The 20,023-nt window shown below is 35.9% G+C and overlaps 1 protein-coding gene across 1 annotated transcript in view; it reads right to left on the minus strand.

Moving 5' to 3' along the window:
- The window catches only part of csmd2 (CUB and Sushi multiple domains 2), a 253,349-nt gene that overhangs the window by 128,719 nt on the left and 104,607 nt on the right, over nt 1-20,023 (minus strand). The window contains exons 6-7 of the mRNA XM_032580630.1: nt 4,720-4,832; nt 2,783-2,860 (exon numbers count right to left, since the gene is read on the minus strand). Of these exons, the coding sequence (XP_032436521.1) occupies nt 2,783-2,860; nt 4,720-4,832 (191 nt within the window). The remainder of the gene's footprint in view (nt 1-2,782; nt 2,861-4,719; nt 4,833-20,023) is intronic.

The following is a 20,023-nucleotide window of genomic DNA, read 5'->3' on the forward strand; positions in this document are numbered from 1 at the left end:
AGAAAGCTAGTTATTCAATTTACCTCAAGATTTACAGGGGGGAAAAACACATTTGAGCAATTTAAAAAAAAAAAACATAATTACGAACAATTACAGCATATTTAAAGAAAAATATGATAATTAAAGCTTGAAGGCTGGATTTATAAATATACAAGATAGATCTTGATAGATCCAGCTGCAGATTTACAAAGGTGCTGTTCCTTTGGTAATGTCCCTTGTGGTGCAATTATGTGACTGCTTTTGTTTAATTTTTCACAGAATAGCAGCACTAAATTACTGAATCTTGTATGTGCTTTTGTTGAATTAGTATCAATAGATTATAGAGTTTTTTTTTTTTAAATGAATCAAAGATGGCCGCTAAACTTTGTGTTGCACTATTTACAGCCAAAAGCAGCATTATTTAGCAATAAAATATATATATTTTAAAAAATCAATGCAAACTGCAAAAGTGCTCCCAGGAGCAGTAATATTTGTTCACCTGTCTTCACAGACACACACACACAAACTTGAGTGACATCCTAGTTTTAATCCAAAGGCTTTATTATGACTTCAGCCTACCCCTTTGCTGCTATACTAGCTTCAGCGTTTCCTGGAAGGCTTTTCATAAGGTTTAGGATTATGTTTATTGGATTTTCTTCCGCCCCCCGTTTTTTCAGGAGCACAATTTTGAGGTCACACACTGATGTCAAACGAGAAGGCTAGGCTTCCAGGTTCTGCTTCAATTTATCCCAAACATTTGGTCCATCTGGCTGAGGTCAGTCGTGTTCCTCCACACCAAACTTGTTCATCCTCGCCTTCATGGACCTCGCTTTGTGAACTGGTGTGCAGTCATGTTGAAACAGGAGGGCTCCATCCTCAAGACATTTATTCAATGTTGGGAATATGAAAGCGACAAATATCTACAGAAGCAGTCTCCATGTTTTAGGGTTTGACTGTATATGCCTGTCGCCATGGATATGACTGAAACCCCTGAATTTAATGATTTTTGGCTAGACCCAATACATGTGGAAGTATAGCATGTATGTGTGAAAAAAAACTCAAATGATTATCATTGCAACTTTTAAGTGACATTATTACTTTACAGAAGGAAGCACCCATTAATGCTACCTGTAACAAAACTACTACTTCTTTACATGTTATGGACGTCATATTCTTCACTAAAGACTGCTACTGTACTGATTCACTCAGTTTATCCATTAAAGAACTGGCTCACAATCTACTGCTTTGAGTAGCCAAGAATCATCAAAGTAGAGTCTTCTATTTGATATAGATATACTCTTTTTTTCTGAGCCAGTGAGGATATCTGGAATTGTCTCATCAGGTAATTAAGTTTATATGAGGGAAGCTAAGTGTCATTAAATCACACACTGCTGTTTGGGATCTGCTCTGATTTGGCCTGTTCCTTCTACACCTCTTGGCCCATTATTGTAATGAGCTGCTTGCACCTGAGTTTGAAGATTAGCACAGATTTGGGGTTTCACATGTACTACTGGCTGCTCCCACAGGCCCTAATTATGATTCGCAAACAGTCACAAATTTACATGTCTGTAAATTTATCCCATACAAAAAGTGTCATCTATTGGCAAAAAATGTTTCATGCATTGTAAATTGGTATATATGATGATAAAATATACAAACAGTATAAATAAAACAAAAATTTTTTTGAATTTTACAGTAGCAACCAGAAAGAATAAAAATCAACACAACAAAAGGAGCTTTCTAGACAGAACTGTAAATAGAGCAGTCTTCTAGTATTTTCAGTCTTCAGCTTGCAGCTTTGTGTGGTTCTGGATGAGTTAGTCCTCTCAGTCTGTTATTATCTACATGTTTAGATATTGCTGAATGAGATTAATGCTAAGCTGAGAGGACAAGGAAGGTTTAAAAATAGCAGCGGAGGCAATTACTGCTGTCTTTTCACAGGTACAAGTGTGAGTTGAAAGACTAAACATCATCACTGTTTTTAACTGGCTTTGATGCTTCAAAGTACTTTAAAAGAGTAAGGAGCAGAGACAAGAACCTTTGACTTGGTAGTGAGCAAATTTCAGGAAGTTTAATCTATTTTAAGAGTAACAAAATATTTTGTGGAGACATTTTTCCATTTTAATACTTTCTTATCAACTTGGACATCCTAAAATAGTGAGCAGCTATTATCCACCTGTGTTCCATTTTTGTTCCCTGGATTAAGCTGCTAGTCATGTTTGTACAGGGAATAAAAAAAAAAGCAAAACCTTGTTTAAATTACAAGGATGGCTTTTCTTTATTATTACTGTAAAAATATATACAGATTAAGATCTGCAGTATACCATTGTCTATTAATTAAGATGGTATTTGATTAGTTATTTAAGATCATTACATCATGTGAATCATATACTTGGTCCATGCTTAAAAACTTACTAATAAACACGCTGGTATGTATGGAGCCCAACATGACAAAAGAGGATGTCCAAATAGTTTCTATTCTTCAGCTTTTTAAGACTTTTACACACACACATACTGTATATATATACAGTATATACTGTATATAGTATATTGCTTTTTACTCATAATAAGTTATATTTTCTTAGTATCAAGCTTTTATATCTTACTGAGATAACTAAGTACAAAAACACTTAAAATAAGAAAAATATTCCAACATAAAAACATCTTGGTGAGAAAAATTATCTTGTCAGAAAAAAAAAAAAGCATAAATCTCCTTAATTTAAGATATTTAATCTTACTAAGATTTCAGTTTTTGCAGTGTGCCAATATTTCAGCAATACAAAAAGTAAGAGTTATAACTTACACACTGATATCTTATGGTGGTTGTCTTTGCTTGGCAACATCTTCACACCTCTAGATTTGAGTTCAGTCATCTTTTTCACTGTTGACAAAACACAGCACAGACACAAAGCACAAAAAAGAAGAGTTTATAATGACACCAGTATAGTCAAGTAGGAGCTTAATGACTGCAGCACATAACTTCCATGCTGCTGATTATAGCACTACCCACTGAGTTATGTTTACATCGATTTGGGGAAAGTAATTTATTAAGCAGCTAAGCAGCTGGATCATTGTCAAAATGTGCAAAATAGCAAAAAGGTTTATGTTTAGAACGATGGTGTTATTTATTTTGACTTATAAAAAGCTCAACAATCTGAAATGTCTTCATTCCTGTGGAGTCCTTGAGGAAAACAGTTTTACTCAGATAATATGATTAATGAAGGAGCTATACAAACAAAAGATGTGGTTTAAGTAGTGGAGCCTTGTGATAGCAGCAATGAGAATGAAAACTAAGTCATGGTAGTATAAAAAGCTAATATTTATTCCTCAGTTTTAAAAATATATATATATATATCTTCAGCATTATCAAGGACCCAAATAAATTGTTTTGTCTCTCTTTGACAGTGGAATTAAGGATATTTCTTGAAATGGCATCATTTGCTCTGTTTTTGTATTGGGTGTTTTTTTCCAAAGATATCTGAGCCACATGTCAAAAAGTCTTTTTAAGATGGTTGTGATAAAAGAAAAACAATTAAAAAGATGTGCTCTCTTAACTAAACAAAAAATGAAAACAGCTCGTTCCTGGTATTTGGCGTCTAAACTGACAACAAATTCGGGTTCCAAAGCAACGTGCCAGCTTTCTGACATAATTTTTGACACATAAAAATGAATCTTGTGATCAAGCTGATTTTGGTGTTCAGATGATGAAAGAATGGATTTGAAGAACAAGGCACTTCGAAATACGTTTCATGCTATAAATATAACGGCTTATAAATCATTGAATGGTTAAATCCTGTTTTTCATTTTCTTCTTTTTCTTTCTAAGCACACCAGGAGTAAATGAAAAGGATCTTCTATCAGTTCTCTGTTAGAATCTGATCTTGTTAATATCTTGGTCAACATTTATCAAACACTGAACCTGCAATTGAATAAGCTTGTATTTTACATTCCAGGCATTTCTCCTTTTTTATCTTGTAATTTTCACAATACTCCCCCCGCTTCCAATTATCTCGCCAGTGGATGGCTGGAGGTAAAATCCTCACATATGACCATTTTTGTAGAAGATCTAATCCTTTTTCAGAGCTCATCCCCTCTTAGAGGTGCCCCCTGTACTGCTAACAGTTATGAGGAAGAAAATGGATGCCCGTTGCAAAAAAGAAAGGTTTAGTGGGTGTGTGTTTTTGTGCGTGTGTTGTTTCTGCGTGTGTGTGCACAAAAGTAATTGGCTCAGAAGTAAGGATCTTGCCATCTTTTCAGAGCAATGTTGAGTCCTCTGCCAATACAAAAAGCATACAGTGTTTCTTCTTTAACCTAAAAATGTTCAGAATTGGTAAAACAGCAACAGTTTAACGTGAACGAGAAATTTGTTTTACAGAAATTACCCAACAAAGTTGTCACTAACCTTAGTTATGCTATTTGTACATTTACCCAATAAATGTATATGTTTTTTTTTTTTACTACTATTCAAAATGTGAAATATTTTTACTGTTAACCCTTTGATAAACATGTACTAAACCAGAAATAAGGTTAAAGGTCATAACTAAAATTCTGACTACTTGAGTCAGGTTTAGTATTTTTGGGTTTTACAAAAATTGGAAATCCGAGCCTGCAAAGAAAGCTACATTTTGTGCATCTATGTATGATATTAGAAAAATCATAACGAAGGTGAACATACTACGCGCAGTAAGCAATATGTCTATAATACTTTTTGGTGTTCTATTAATTCGTCTCTTGATCTTACCCTGGTACTGGGCACTGAAACCTCTCAACCTGTGGTTGCCATCTGACGTAAAGTGAAGTCGAAGCCAGTTCTTGCTGCTAATAATAGGCGAGGGAAGGTTGGGACCAGTAAACCTGCAAAAAGAGAGACGTAGAAAATCATCAAGAAGTCTGTAAAACAACGTTTATCAGAATAGGTTACAGCTATACCAACATCTTCCTACATAAATTAAATGCTAAAATCGAAGATATGAATCAAAGATCCCTGTGTGTCTATCAATACGTCCTACCTGAGCTCAGACACTCAGACAAATCTAGTCAGCTTCTCTTGCTCAATATTTTATGTCTTATTTTCCATTCAATCCTCTACTATTTGACACTGGGGATGCTTGTGCTTTGCTTTAGTGGCATATGGCAGTTATGTAATCCATTATGTTTTGCATAAAATCAAGCCTAATGACACCCGATATCTCATAGCACTTGGCAGAAATTGCCAGTTTTCCCTAGTGATTGCCTTGTTTGCTTTTCTTAATTATACAAAAACCTGAAAATGAATGCGTCCACAACTTAAGAGGTGGTAATGGGTTACTCCTAGAAGAGCTATCAAAGTGAATGTTTTGGTGCTTAAGAGGAAATGTAACATTAACAACTTTTAATCAAGTTATGATCCCAACATTAAGAAGAACTAAGGCAAACCAGTACTGACTTTTGAAGAGAAAAACAAATTATTTTATTGCTTTGGAGATCAATGGTGAATTATAAACTTAAACTGCCTCTTCATCTGTATTTTAATGAGGCATGTTGCTCACCATGCCCTTGTTCTGTTGTTAGAGCTAAAGTCATTTGGAGACGCATCATGTTTTATCTTAAGATGCACAAAAACAAGCATGCAACCACACGCAAACAAGTCTTTTGTATTCACAGAAAAACATTGAGACATGTATTTGAATTTGATTGTGAATTCCCTAGGTGCAAATTACATTTTCCTGACATTATTGACCTTATTTAACTATTCATGTGTACAATTAGAGAGGACATATTGCAAGAAACATTCTTTTGACTGTATTATTTGGTCACACTACTAGGTGCCCATGTTATTTGACATTGTAACCAAGGTTATATTGAATACGTACAGTATAAGAAGTTTGATTTTTCATTGATGCCAGAATGGCAACCATGGGAAGAATACGTAACACTTAAAAATTGTTTAAATAACTGACTCTTCATGTTCAGTTTGTTACACAGAAATGTAATGACCCACTTTTCTCAAAACAGATTTTATATCAAAAAGTTACAAACGGCCCCAGGTAAAAACAAACAAAGAAAACCACACAGGTTGGATTCGTTTTATTCTGCTCATACGCCATTAACTATTTTCATACTAGGAGTGCTTTATGTTTCAAACATGCTGGAAATAAATTGTTCCATCATTTAAAAAAATATATTTATTCTTTCTTATTAGTAATTTCAAGGTGAAAAAGGGTTAAGGACAACCAAGAGTGTTCTCAAAGCTACAGGCATGTCTCCTCTTGAGGAATGAACTATAGGACTTGCTATAACCACTGTAGAGCTTATTAAATATTGGCAGCGGGTGGGTCTGAGTGTATCTGCTCACAGTGAAGACCTCTAAATGAAGGCCTTGTTACAAAAACAAAGCTTCTGTTCAATAAAGACGCCAAGGACGAACTGTACTTCTGCAGTGCGTACAAAACTTTTATCAATTTTATTACAGGATGTGTCGTCCTTCTGATTGTTTGGGATTTGTGCAATAGATACAATTTTTACCACAGAATAAAAGGCCAGTGCTTTATTCTGTGGTCGTGTTCACAGTGAGACATTCAAATATAAATTACGTGCAGTTGCTCTTTATTTAAGGGATCAGGTTTGCGCAATACAACGCAAACTAATTTTCTTATTTTTATGTAAAGCATAACCATGCCACAATGTGGCTTGAGATGAAAAACGTTTTGGTTCATACTAAATCTTCAAATAAGTGTCTTTTACATTCATGTCAGTACACACCAAACGAAATGTTAAGGAAACAACAGCGCAAGACATGAACTGAGCCTTCATTTGCAAATGCAAGAGTATGACTTTAAGAATTAAGAGAAGCAGAGAGAAAACATGAACTGGGTGATCCACCCATATTTCTTTGAACAAGTGCCTGGGTCACAACACCCTGGAGTCATAAAGCAGTAAAGTTAGTTATGTGAAATTAAATGGAACCTTGTTAGCAGAGAAGATGTAGATAAATACTGTTTCCTAAGGCAAACTCTGCTAGATGATAAAGGAGTTAAGGATTAAGCAAATAATGATACATCTCAGATGAAGAGATCTCAAAATATCACTGCAGCTCAATTTCTTCTTCATTTCTTGCTTTTTTTATGCTAAGCTCATTGTTAAGGCGAACTTAAGGTACAAACACAAAAATCCTCAAGTACAGCGATAAAGGTCTCATGAAGTGCAATGTAAAGTGCAATGTGGCAAGTTCAAAAGTTCTTTTCTGCCCGGCCTTATAAGATTCAGGGCTGGAACTGTCTCAAAGGAGCAGAGCTAAATAAGTTTCCATGTCCAGGTCCAAAAGGTCCTCAGTCTGACTTCTGATGACTGTGGAAGAAAATGTATGTTGGGCAACACAAGGTGATCCAAAGGTGTGTAGGTTATGTGGCGCACTTAAGCTTTGGGACGTAAGTATTACACTTGTCATGGAGCTAGAGAAGGAAATTCCTCTGAATTTGTTTGTTTGTCATGCGTCTCATGAACTTTAAAAACTCGCCAAAAAGATTTAAGAAGTCAGTTTAATTCTTTGCTCAGGGTCATCCACAAAATAGCATTCAGTTGGGGCGTGCTGTGGTGGCGCAGGGGGTTAGCACGCCCCACGTTTGGAGGCCTTAGTCCTCGACGCAGACGTCGCGGGTTCGACTCCCGGTCCCGACGACCTTTACCGCATGTCTTCCCCCCTCTGCTACAGCAGAGTAGCTGTTTACTTCAAGTCAGGTCTAAGCTGTGTATTTGCTCGAACTACACAACATGCATCTTCACTCTGCCAGCTGTGATGTCCCTCAAAAGTTGCTAATGGACTTTTCTCCTCCACACCAAACTGTCTGCTATCCTACATTATTGAAGGATATTCCTATCTCAATCGGAAAAAACCCACCCATTGTCATTTGTGCCCAAAATAAGCAAGAGAAGCGGATGCAAATGCATAGGCAGCCATTCTCAAACTGACTGACTAAACTGCACAAGCACAAATGAATTTTCCATTTAATTTGACATAAATTAACTTCCAACTCATTGGAAGGATTTTAGACAAACCACCCTCATCCTATTTAACAAACTTTATAGATGTAAGTGTCCATTTCCTAGTTTATATTATGCGTTTCATGTCTGCTATTCTCCATTCAGAGGCTAGGAGGTCAAATTATTCTATGCATAATCAGCAAAGGGCAGAGTTGAAGAGCCAAAGATCATCAGCTCCAAATCAAGATCAAAGTCTTTCAAAGTTTTTTTTTAATAGTTTCATTTTGATATACCATGTGATGAAGAAGCATAGATTTGTGTGTGGGTGTTTTGCCTGGGCTTAAAAGAAAGGGAGGCAGTTTCTTTGTAAAGTACATTCCCAATAATTGCTCTCACTTAGGGAGATCAATCAGAGCTCTGCTCAGCATGCAGAAACTGATGCTTGCAGCCGACCTCAGGGTCACGGTGACTTTACAGCCAAAACGTTCGGCATTTTAATGAGATTATATGAATTACAGCGTGCGCTAGGTGAACATGTAAACGAAAACGCTCAAACCACCACACCTATAGCAACAGTTAGCGTAATAAACGTGCAGGTAATAAAAGACATTCTGCTTTTTACTCTTCCTTTAAACTATTTTGCCCTAAGAGAACATTGCTTCTTTATGAGGCAACGTGAATCACGGTGGGAGACTTTAAAGCCCAGAATGGCAATATTAAGGAAATGGACAAGTTGCTGTGACCTTCAGATGTAACTGTAGCCACAAAAAGCACAAAGGAGTTTAAATAAACCACTTCTGCAACAAATGCAAAGCCAAAATCATTACTTTAAAAAAAATAAAAACAAACTATGATCCAAGTGATCAATGAAAGCCTTCACTCAATCGAGAGGATGAGGCCAAAATATAACAAGAGGCCTTGAGGGCAATTATGTCTCATGAGTTGCTTTTTTTTCCTGAAGTGAAGTGCAGAGTAGAAAAAAAAAAAGTTACAGACCCATCAGAGCCAACATGTCTACTCCAACCATACACTCCCTGGTTCGACAGAGCCAATATGTCTCTTCTTCCTCCTCTTTCACTTCTCATGTGTTATTCATGGGCAGACCTTTGGCCTCATCAGAAGAAGTTGTTAAATCTTCTGAGAGACTCCTTTCTTCCTCTTCCCACAAAACATATTCTGGCCTCAAAGAACATATAATAGGACACTGATTAAAGGATATTTCCTTTTGGGAAGAACACGCTTTTGGGAAGAACACTCTTCATCTTTTCTCCCATTCTTGTACTCCATTTTAAAAGTTCTTGCTTTTCTGTTATCATTTTTCATCACTCTCTAAAAGGCTCCCTGCGGCCACAAAAATTTATCAGTGAAAAGCAGCGATCTAAAAAACCGCGAGCTTTGTTCCCAGGGATTGAGATAACCTCGAATGTAAAAAGCCTGATTGATCAAGCATCTCTAAGTCCACAACCAGCTGTTTTGTATTCAGCTCTTGGGTTACATATTTAAAGACAGCAACAACATGAGGGTAAAAGTTCTTTGATCAAGCATTTACTCCGTCAAATAGCTTGGAGCAGATATGGAAATAAAAAAGTAAGCTTGAAAGCTACTGTGGATGTTTTATTTTCTAGGTTAATTCATAGTTAGTGTTATGGATATTAGGACTCCAAGACTGACTTCTATTTCAGATATTTTAAGGAAATGCTGTTGCCTTGGATGAAATTTCACTTTTTCCATTTAATTTGTTTTCTTTTCCCTTCATTGGATAAGAAAAAAAAGACACATTTTCTATTCATTGGTACAGTATGTTAACAATTCAAGATCAGCCAAGGCTGACTAAACTAGAATTACACAAAGTTACTATCCAAAAAGCTATTTTATTCTTCACTTTTACTAAATAAATTTTACCTTATGCCAGAAAACCTACATGATCCATTGTGGAAAAGAAATACCTACTCAAGAAAAATCATATTTTTGGGGTTTATTTGTTTTTTTTAGGTTTCAGGGGGAAAAAAAGATCAAAACTGTTCAAGGTAAGAAATAAAAATTATTAAGGGTCTATTTAGTTCCTTCAATACTTGGAAAGAAAGAAAAAATTAAAATAAATAACACATTTATTATAACTACATAAATAAATGAGTCGGTTTGCTGTGTGAATTCTATGCAGATATTGCAGGACAAAGGAAGCTTATCAAAACTATTCTTATACGATCAATCATTTTCTACAATCATTTTCTACAATCATTTTCTTTTAGGTTTAGGTTCTTTGACTTGCCAGTTTAGATATTGGACAAATCCAATTCAAATTTTTTTTAAGCCTTCACAATTAAATTGGGAATACATTGAACATAAAATAATACAAATGCACTTCAGATTCCTAAAAAAAAAAGCTCAAATCTTATTTTCCATGCTGTTCTGATTTTACTAAACTCAAAACAAAGTGCAATGAATAGCAAAGTGTTGTCAATTAATTTACAGACAAAAAAAAAAAAACGGTTTTACGGTAGTTTTGTTTATTCATTCAAAAAAGAGAAAAAAAGGAGTTCTTTGATATATAACCTGCTAATTACAAGTCATTGCTTATAAAAGATTGGTGTGCCACTAAATGATAAACAAATTAAAGAAAAAAATTTGAGTCAATTTCTTGGAATATTAAATTTGTAAATGAATTTAGTTAAACTGTTTCATTCTAACCAAAAAGTGGCATGATCAAGGACTTAATCAGAATAAACGTATTCAGTTAAGAAAAGAAACACACAACAAAGCTAGATAAAGACCATCACAAATACACATTTTAGAGTGCTGATGAAGAAATTATACACTCCTAATAACTTGGATCACCTTCCCCATAATGACTCACAGAGGTACAAATTACACGTTTGACATCTGCAGTCAAATAAAAATATGGGCGTTGTTGAAGTACACACTATTTCCTCAGCCCCTTTCCTTTTTTGATAATTTCCATCAAGCCCATCATACACCCTGCATCATTGGCCGTTATTACTTCCCAAGCTGATAAACCATGGATAAACACACCAATAATCAGGTGACGATATAAAACAATGTACGTGTCTCTCTGTAATTACAGGCAGGATTCAATACGTGGTTAACAGAGAAATAAAAACAACAACAAATGAGTTTCCAAGGTCATACTTAAAAGCAGCTGTGATAAGTGAGTGTGCCATGTAGATCTATCAAGCACAGCAATAAACAAACTCCAATAATGTCCCGGGGCTGATTACAGGGACATTACAATTCTCTGCTTCAGGAGGCATAAGATATAAAGAGACAGAAAAGGGCTCCAAAGGAAATATCAATGTGTGGCTAGGGAAGGAAGCTAACACAAATGGCAATGAAATGTTAGAAATACCATCATTCTAAGCAACTACTTTTGAATTATTTAGTTGTATCTAGCATGTGGCACTAAAAGAAAATATCTCCCCACAAGTGTCAACGAATAAATCCGACAACAACAGTTCCAGCATTTAACCATGTCACCGTTATCCCTCATCTCGCGAGTCATGTTCGGTGAAGCATGCAAAACAACGTGCAAGGAGAGAACTTAATAAATGAAATGCTGAAACTTATCAAAACAGGATTTCATATAGTTGTTTTGGTGACATTAATAATTGCAGAATCTGTCAGTTCACGTTTGGTATTCATACAATGTTGGGAATTTTGCTTCCTTGTCTTCTCAATGTTTTTATTTGTGTTACTCTGTGACTGGTGTTCATGAGCAGGGGCTTTCTCAAAGTGACTCTCAGATGATGCAGTATGCGAGGAGACAGGTGAAACCATGCTAATGATATTGAACCTGGCAAAACCGTCACATCCTCCCAAACACACACGCGGCTCGTTGTATTCCCCCGACGTCTCGGCATCCCAAAATAACTACATCGGTATGTTTGGCGTGAAGCTTTTGAAGTATCTGTGTGCAGGTCTATTTTGATTTATTTTTGCATGATTTTGATTAAATCTTTATAAACGACATATAAGATACTTGGCATTTTGTGTTTATTAAAAGAGAAACTTAGCGCTTTGTTCATTCGAGCATATAGATGTTAGGATTTTCTTTCGAATTGTCCTCGACTTCAGTCGGCCCTCCCACATTAAGATACTGCAATTGAAACAGAATCGATTCAGCCTAACCTGCTTTGAACTCGCTACTAATGTTTCAATTTTTCATTTGCCCATGTTACCTTTCATCTATGTCACTGTCATTACGTGGTGTTTATTCATAACCACTTCATTCCTATTGCTTTGAATAACAGAGTAAAAAAACAAGTTGTTAACTCTGCAGGCATCCATAAATTGCTCCCAGCAAGGGCGGGGTTTACTCAGAAGTTATTGTGGAGAGGTCATGAGCGCGCTCCCCTTTCTGTTTTCCTGTATTCTGCCAAAGCTCTAAGTGATCATTATGTCTGTCATATCAAGCTTCTCCTTGACACCTTAAAAGCTTGGATTGTCTCACGTGTGCCGGGTTCATCAAGGAATTTCTATGGAGATTTTTTTGTTGTCCAAGTAATGCTATTGATAAAGTGCATAAAATAATGACGGGACACTTTCTTAAAAGCTTTGTAAAGATTCAGCAACTTCTTTTATATTGCGGTTGCTTCATTTTTTCTATGATTCTATCCTACAAAACTGAGAATAGAAAAAGTCAACTTTGTGACCAGAGGTAACCAAAAGGTATCTAATTCTTCCTAGAAAGTAAAGATTTTTTTTCTCAAAACTTCTAACAACTTTGTGCTTCCCTCAGTAAAACAGAAAGAAAAAAAAAACTGAGTCGTCTTCTCGCAGTGCCAACTGCCACTCCAAGGAGTGTTGCACTGTATGTTGCAAAATATTCACTGCAAATATTTTTGATCCATGTTTTGAGTATTTTGAGTGCATCTCCGTGGTAGGCAGGACTGAACTGAAGTGAACCCAATAGGGTGCAGTCGAAATGAAAAGAATAGATCACATTTAGAGTGAGACAACAAGATGTCAACCAAACATCACTGTATTTCAGTACTTAATATTAAAGAATTATGCTTAAATGAAGTTATTACTACAACATTCCATGTGTTTATAGCTGGATATAGTACCAATACCAGTAGAGTCTTTGTACTATAAGGCTGGATACAGTACAAAGGTAAGATGGTTGTGTTTGCAGCAACAAAATGCAACAACTATAAAATTTATGTAGCATACTTTGATTTCATCATTGAGAAAAGCCTCTTATTTTCTCACAGTTTTTTTAGGTCATTGTGGTCATTTAATGTATGATTGATTTACCAGCAGACCATTCGTAACTGCAGCTTACTGGCAATCATAAAACCTAATGGCATGCAAACCTGTGTGGCTATAAAAAGTGTACACATTTTATATTAAAGGTGCTGAATAGTGCATACGTAGAGTGCTTGCCTTGAAAGTATAAACCCCAAGGCTCTACTGTTTTAAAGAGTAGAGCCCTTAATATATAGTATAGAAGCAGGAGCATAAAGCTATTTAATGAAAATACAAAAACAGAAATGTGTTTAAATGATGTAATAGAGTCTGTCTATGTTTAATATGTCAGACTATTTGCCCAGTGGGTTTTTTTTGTTTTGTTTTTTTACAAGAGGCTGCTTTAATTAGAGGAAGATGAACATGTGAGAGCATACAGGGCCCTTCCAGGCCCAACTGAGCCTGGAAGGAAGGGAGGAAACAGAAAACAGTAACATTCAAAAGATCAGACGCTTCTATTGATTCGACATTAATGGGTAAGAGTGTGTAAACCCGCAAACTGTGGATTTAGTAGCTTCTAACTAAACACTTAAGTTTTAATCGTAATGGCTAACTCCACCATCCATTTGCTACATTTACTCCTTAAGTAGTCTTATCTTTCCTGGTAGTTGCCATTGATTCCTTCCTAATTACCCACTGCACAACTTCCTGGCAGCTTTCCATGTGGAGAAAGAACATCGGATTAAAGCAAAGTCATACAAACATCTACAAGGTAAGACGCTTGGGAAAATTATAGAAAATTACTTCAAGTGTAACTTGAAAAGCTAAGAAGAACATCTCAACCTAACCAATAAGTATTATCAAACTAGAGTAAAATAACTGTGGCCATTTCCCCAGGAGTGTAACAGCATGAAATGTCATTTAGGAAAACTACAAGCAGTTAATAAACTTTCTATTACTCTGACTTGTTGTAGTTTTGCCTTCTGTTTTCATCTGTAGTTCCCACTGTATGCATCACTTCTATCATGACATTTTGAAGAGTCACATACAGGCATGAAAAAGTCCACTATTCATATCTTTATCTAAGAGCCAGTGGTCATGCACTTGTAGGCAGTCGAGCAAAGCGAATTTGAAATGTCTCAAAAGCTTGACAGAAGAAAGTAGCAAGACAGTTTAGTACCTAATGAGTGGATGAGCAACAGGAGGCAAACTGACTGTTTTTATCTTTTAGGTTAGCTGTAGAACAACTGAAGTGACAATCTGGTGAAAATCTAAAATAGACAAAAAAAAGTACAACTGACTGAAATGTAGCAGGGCAAGTTCATAAAGGGTTCCAAACTCACAGTGTATAAACCTGTGACTTTTGTTGATTATAATCCGCAGCAGGGGTCTGGGGTGGCAAAGTAAGATCAAATCCATTTTGGAGTTGAAACTGTACGATAATATTTATTTGCTGTTTTATGCTTTATTGTTATTCCCAGTTAGTTTTTTCTTTTAGTATTGTCTTTATTATAGCAACATGTGCAGACTTTGCTACGTTAAAAAAAACATGCCAGCTTGACAGTATTTTGAAAGCTTAGAACGAGAATTTCCTATACTGCTGATATTGTGATACGTTCTTCAGCTACATCGCCCCAGCCCTAGTTTGCAGTTGTGTAGTTTTTGTTTTCCTTCATTTTCAAACCATGGATTGAATAGAGTTTTGTAATATTTTTTAAATCTTTTGATACCTTTTCTTAGTCTGTTAACCAGCTCTACACACCTCATAACTTTATCCCTGACTTGTCTGTGTTCCTTGACCTCAAACTGTTCTCTAACAAGTCTCTGAAAGCAGCTGTATTTATACTGAGTAAATTACACAAAGATAGAAACATTACTAAATAGGTGACCTCTGAAGGCAATTTGCTGCACTGAATGTTACGCTACAATGTCACACTTTGTAGACCTTCTAGTTTTCGTTTGGTTCATCTTTATGTTCCATTTTGTGTTTGGTTTATCACATAAAATCTTAATGATGTGTTGTAATGAGACAAAATGTGCTTCGGTGCGATTCACAGAATAGGTCAAATCAAAAAAGTTTTAAATATGAGAAGAGTATTTGAAACAATCCGTTACTAACCTTCCTATTTTCAGCAACAAATAAAGTTTGCCTACAAATTAGCAACAGTATTTTTAATGAAACTAAAGGAATGTTGGCAAAAAAAAAAAATCACTCTGTATGAATAACGTAAAGTGCAAACTTTAAACTTCTTTCTTCAACAGCTTTTGCATCCACGTTACAGTGCAAAATTTTCTGTATTACAAAAAATAGAACTTTTTTTTTTTACCCCTCCAGGGTGTCTTTTGTGGGCTCTAGTGTCCCTTATATGAAAGTAGGCTGACAGGAAAGGCGGAACAAGAGGGGGGAAGACATGCGGCAAATATCACCGGGTCTGGGAATCGAACCCGCGACGGCCGCATGGAGAACTCAAGGCCTCCAAACGTGGGTCGCGCTATCCCCTACGCCACCACAGCACGCCCCCCCAAAATAGAAAATTTTTAAGATACTAATTCTGTCAAACTCCTCAAAAAAAATCAACCAGTCCTCACAAAATTTATAAAGGAGAAAAGTTGCTTCACAGTGATGCAAGTTCAGAGGAAATACACAAGTGACAAACTGCTGTGAATAAACGAGTGACTCTCTCATGCACCAACAACCTCCGAAACAAGACCACATCAAATGTGTTCACTGCTTCTCCGTCTGCATTGTTCTCGCTGTCTCTCCGAGTTCGCTTGAATGGGTCTCCAAGCATTTGTCTCTTAATTAGTTAGAAAGTCACAAACATAGCGATTCTATTGTGAGCTCAAAGATTTCCCCTAATTTGTGAAAGAAAGGACGACTTTATTCAGTGGAACTGTTCACAAACACCTTTGATTTTCACAGTCTTTTTGAAGAGATTAGGGATTCATCGCCCTCTATTGTTAAACCTCCTTGTAATCCTTCCCTCTCTGTCAGTACAGTTCTCCATGGCTTTGTTTAGGGTATGGGTTGCAAATAATTGCAACACTTGGTATATAGTCACTCATCATTATTTGTCCAACAAAAAAAAAAAAATACATGTCCAACTGAGTGATAATATGCTGGTTAAAATCAAGCCATCTCAAAAGCTGCCACTGTGCTTGTTCTCAGAAATACACAAGTCCTTGACCCTGTTGTGTTGACACAGTCGACACATAAAAAAAAATCAATGTCTTTCTGGCTGGTTGTGAATACCGTGAAAATATCATAACTAGCTAACAACCAGCAGCTGACAGCTAAAATGTGTGTCTAGTATGGAGTTTCCATTAGGTGGTAGGCTACAGGGTGATTTGTTTTTAATCGGTCTGACAGCTTTTGAACAATCTGACAATTGAGAGGCAAGAGAACTTTTTTAGTACGAGAGTACTTATTTATGTTTGAATGACAAACACACCTCTAGTCACTGGGTGGCAGGAGTGCTCAAAATAGAAATGGTAACCTTCACAGGCACACCAGGATACAAAGTTTTTTGTGAAAAGAAAAATGGTGGTGACGCCAAAGGCAAGTAAAGCAGGTGACAGGAGCCAGTAAAAAAGACAAAGCCTACACTAACTTTAGGGTTATTGTGAATGCAAAATGTTATGGTATTTTCATGTCTTCTGATAAGTCAAAATATCAGCATTACTGTTGCAAATTATGCTTTCTTTTTTAATTCAAAACTATGTTATTGAGGAAATTTCTAACAAAATTTAAAAGAATCATTCGTTTTCTCCAAAATGTTTTCTTGTTGTTTTCTTATAAACCAAATATCATGTATTAAATCATCTTATAAGCTAGGTCTATTATTAACCATCTACTTAATACAGAACTGTGGAAAGGAGGTTCTGCACAAAGTCACTGGAGTCCCTGGAGTGACACAAAAGAGCTTGTTTGGCTGGTAGGACAACATACCAACTTTGGTAATTATTGATGTTTATTTTTTTAACAATAGCTGCCATCTTCACAGAAAGTAAAACATCTAGAAATGATTGTTCTAATTTTTTTTTAAAGATTTAATGTAAAAGCCACTAGTTTATGAAACACGGTTCTGTAACCATATACAGAACACCAAAACTTTATGATGTTGGTATTTATGTAGCTAAACTTTAGCCAAGCTGAAAAGACAGTGCTAAAAGGTAAGTACACACTAATTGCTTCTGGTGGAATTAAGAAGACTACAGGCAACTCGGGGAAATCAGACGGGTTTGATGAACTGATCGTTAGTAAGTTTAAGCACCTCTCTAAGAAAACAACCTTTAACAATTCTCCTTTCTGGAGCCTTCAGGCTGGTGTAGCATGGTTCCAGGGAGGAAAGACGTCAGCCGTAATCTCTGAAAAGCAATTGTTGCTGCCCATCATTCCACAAAGCATTACAATGCAATTTCCAAACAATTTGGAAGCTGTCATGCTACAGCGAGTGTGATTATGCACTAGTAAAAACTGTCCAGAAAGTTGCCAATCCTCTCAGGAGTGGATATCCGATTAAATTCACTCCTAGGTCACACAGTTTTATGCTGACAGAAAATACAAAGAACTCTAGAGAAACATGTAACCACTTAATATAATGAGATTTAACCAAAAAAAAAAAAATCCATATTCATACTAGAGCGATACATCACGAAGTCTTAATCATTATTACAACATCAGTGTTTAAATGCCATTAGTAGACTATTAATATTCAAGTCCACAAATTTATGCTGTGCATACCAATAATAGATTTGACTAGATGGGTTAGATTAACACTACTTGAAGCCCAAATTGATATATATTTAAGTGACTAAGATTCTAAAGCAAGTGCCATCGAATAACATTTTTTAGGGAGAGCTGTGGATAATCAATTACAGTACACTAACAAGTAAATACCACACCAACATGTGCAAATGTAGTAGCATGAAATTAGACACTTTTTTGTTTGTTTGGGTTTTTTTTAAGGACAATAGTCCATAAAAGAGAAAAATCTGACACAGCTCTGTTGCATTAAGCGAAACAGTTAAAATTGCTGGTGCTGGTTGATATTTTGCAGGAAAAAAATGGTAGGAATTATTAGATTTATGCAGTTAATAAATCAGGTTACATAAAGTTTTCCATTATTTCATTATTTGATACTAACCAGTTAATCAAGTGAAAATTGACTGATTTAGCCAATTAATTGATGCATCTTAAATAAGCAATTTTGATATAACCTAAATAGCAGTACAAAATAAAATGCACTCTACTAATATTATTTGCCTCAGGAAACAAAGGCAAACCCTCTCAGCCCCACAAGGTAGCATCTCATTTTTCCAACAGTTCGTTGGAGTTTTCAGATTCCAACTCAAGAAGTCCAACAAGGCTGCAAAGTTACGGCACCAAAAGGTGAATCTGAGTAATGTTCTTGGTTTTCTGTCCACCTCCACAGAAAAGCTTCCTACCTAAACTGTCTCATCTTTGCTATTGTTTATTCTTTAAAAGTAGTTGTCAAGTCAAGAAGGTATATCCGTCAACCATGACAAGTAGCAGGTGTAGCCATTGCCGCAACCCAATTACTGCGCTAATTCAGAGAAACGGTGATGCCATGGTATTTTATTTGACATCTAAATTTCTGATCTCATTTCATGTTAAAGTTTAGGTTGAAAGAAGTGTTTTATCTTAAAACTGCTAAAGCTCTGTTTGATCTTCACTCGCATGTCTAACAATAGATGCCGTACAAAGCAGGCAGAGTTATACTTCAAAGTTATCTGAGCAAAGTGGAAGTGGGCCAAGTTCTCTTCCATTAGACGGCACAGAGTGGAGACATTCACTTTCGCTGATACAGCTTGATGTCTCTTTCCATTAGTTTTTATTGGTCTTCCAGTCAAAAAAAAAACATTTAACCAGGATACCAAATGCTCATATACTTTTTTTTTTTATTGCTGTATATTTTATTCAGCTTTAAACGGGTATTAACCTATTTTCCGTGTTTCCGCTTTCGACTTCTTTATCACCCTCTGCACTGTTGAGATGATACTGCAGGTAAATATTAATGTCATCAATCAACTAAAGTGGCAGCAGCAAGGATGGAAAACACCTCAAGGTAGAAGAGATGAGCTTTCATTTATACATCTCACATAACTATGATAGATTTGTCATAAAACCACCATCTAATTAAAATGACTCAATCTGCTTCCTCCTGAGTCAACAGTGACCCTTCACCCCACCTGTCACCTGATCTGTGGAGCATCCATCACGTCTGCTTTCACATGTTACAATGAGAAGCAACCATTAGAAAGTTATCGAATAGAAGTTTATACATGTAAAAAACAATGTCTTAAAAACAGATATGCAGTTAAGCAACAGAAATATACAACCTTTAACAAGTCCTTGTTGAGCTCCATTTCAGATGCCCTGGTGTTAAATTCTAATTAAATGTAGTTTTTAGAAAAAAACAAAAAAAACAAGTTGCACATCTCTGCCAGAAGACAGAAGGAAAAACATGCCTCTCAGCATCATTTCCCAGGCCCTGTCATTATCTTGTTTGCATTCGCATCTATCTTTGCTATTCCCAAGACAAAAACAAAACTGTTTTGCAAAATGCATATATAGTGCAACTGCAGTTCAGCTGAGGACTGTTGCATACTCTTCAAGCTTGTATTTTTTTTTTTATAAGAAATTGCTATGTGGAAATTTTGTTTCTAATTTAGATGTATGCCACCACTTATTTAACGAGCAATTATTCAGATTATGATAAGGACCACACATGAGGTCGGTACCATGCAGCTCATAAAAGGGATATATGTAAATGATTTGAATACAGGTTTGAAGTACGGAAAAAAACAAGTCAGTAAGTTCTTCGCGACAGTATTAAAATACATTAAATCTTTTCAGATTA

Source organism: Xiphophorus hellerii, chromosome 13 (assembly GCF_003331165.1).
Source record: "Xiphophorus hellerii strain 12219 chromosome 13, Xiphophorus_hellerii-4.1, whole genome shotgun sequence".
Lineage (NCBI taxonomy): Eukaryota > Metazoa > Chordata > Actinopteri > Cyprinodontiformes > Poeciliidae > Xiphophorus > Xiphophorus hellerii.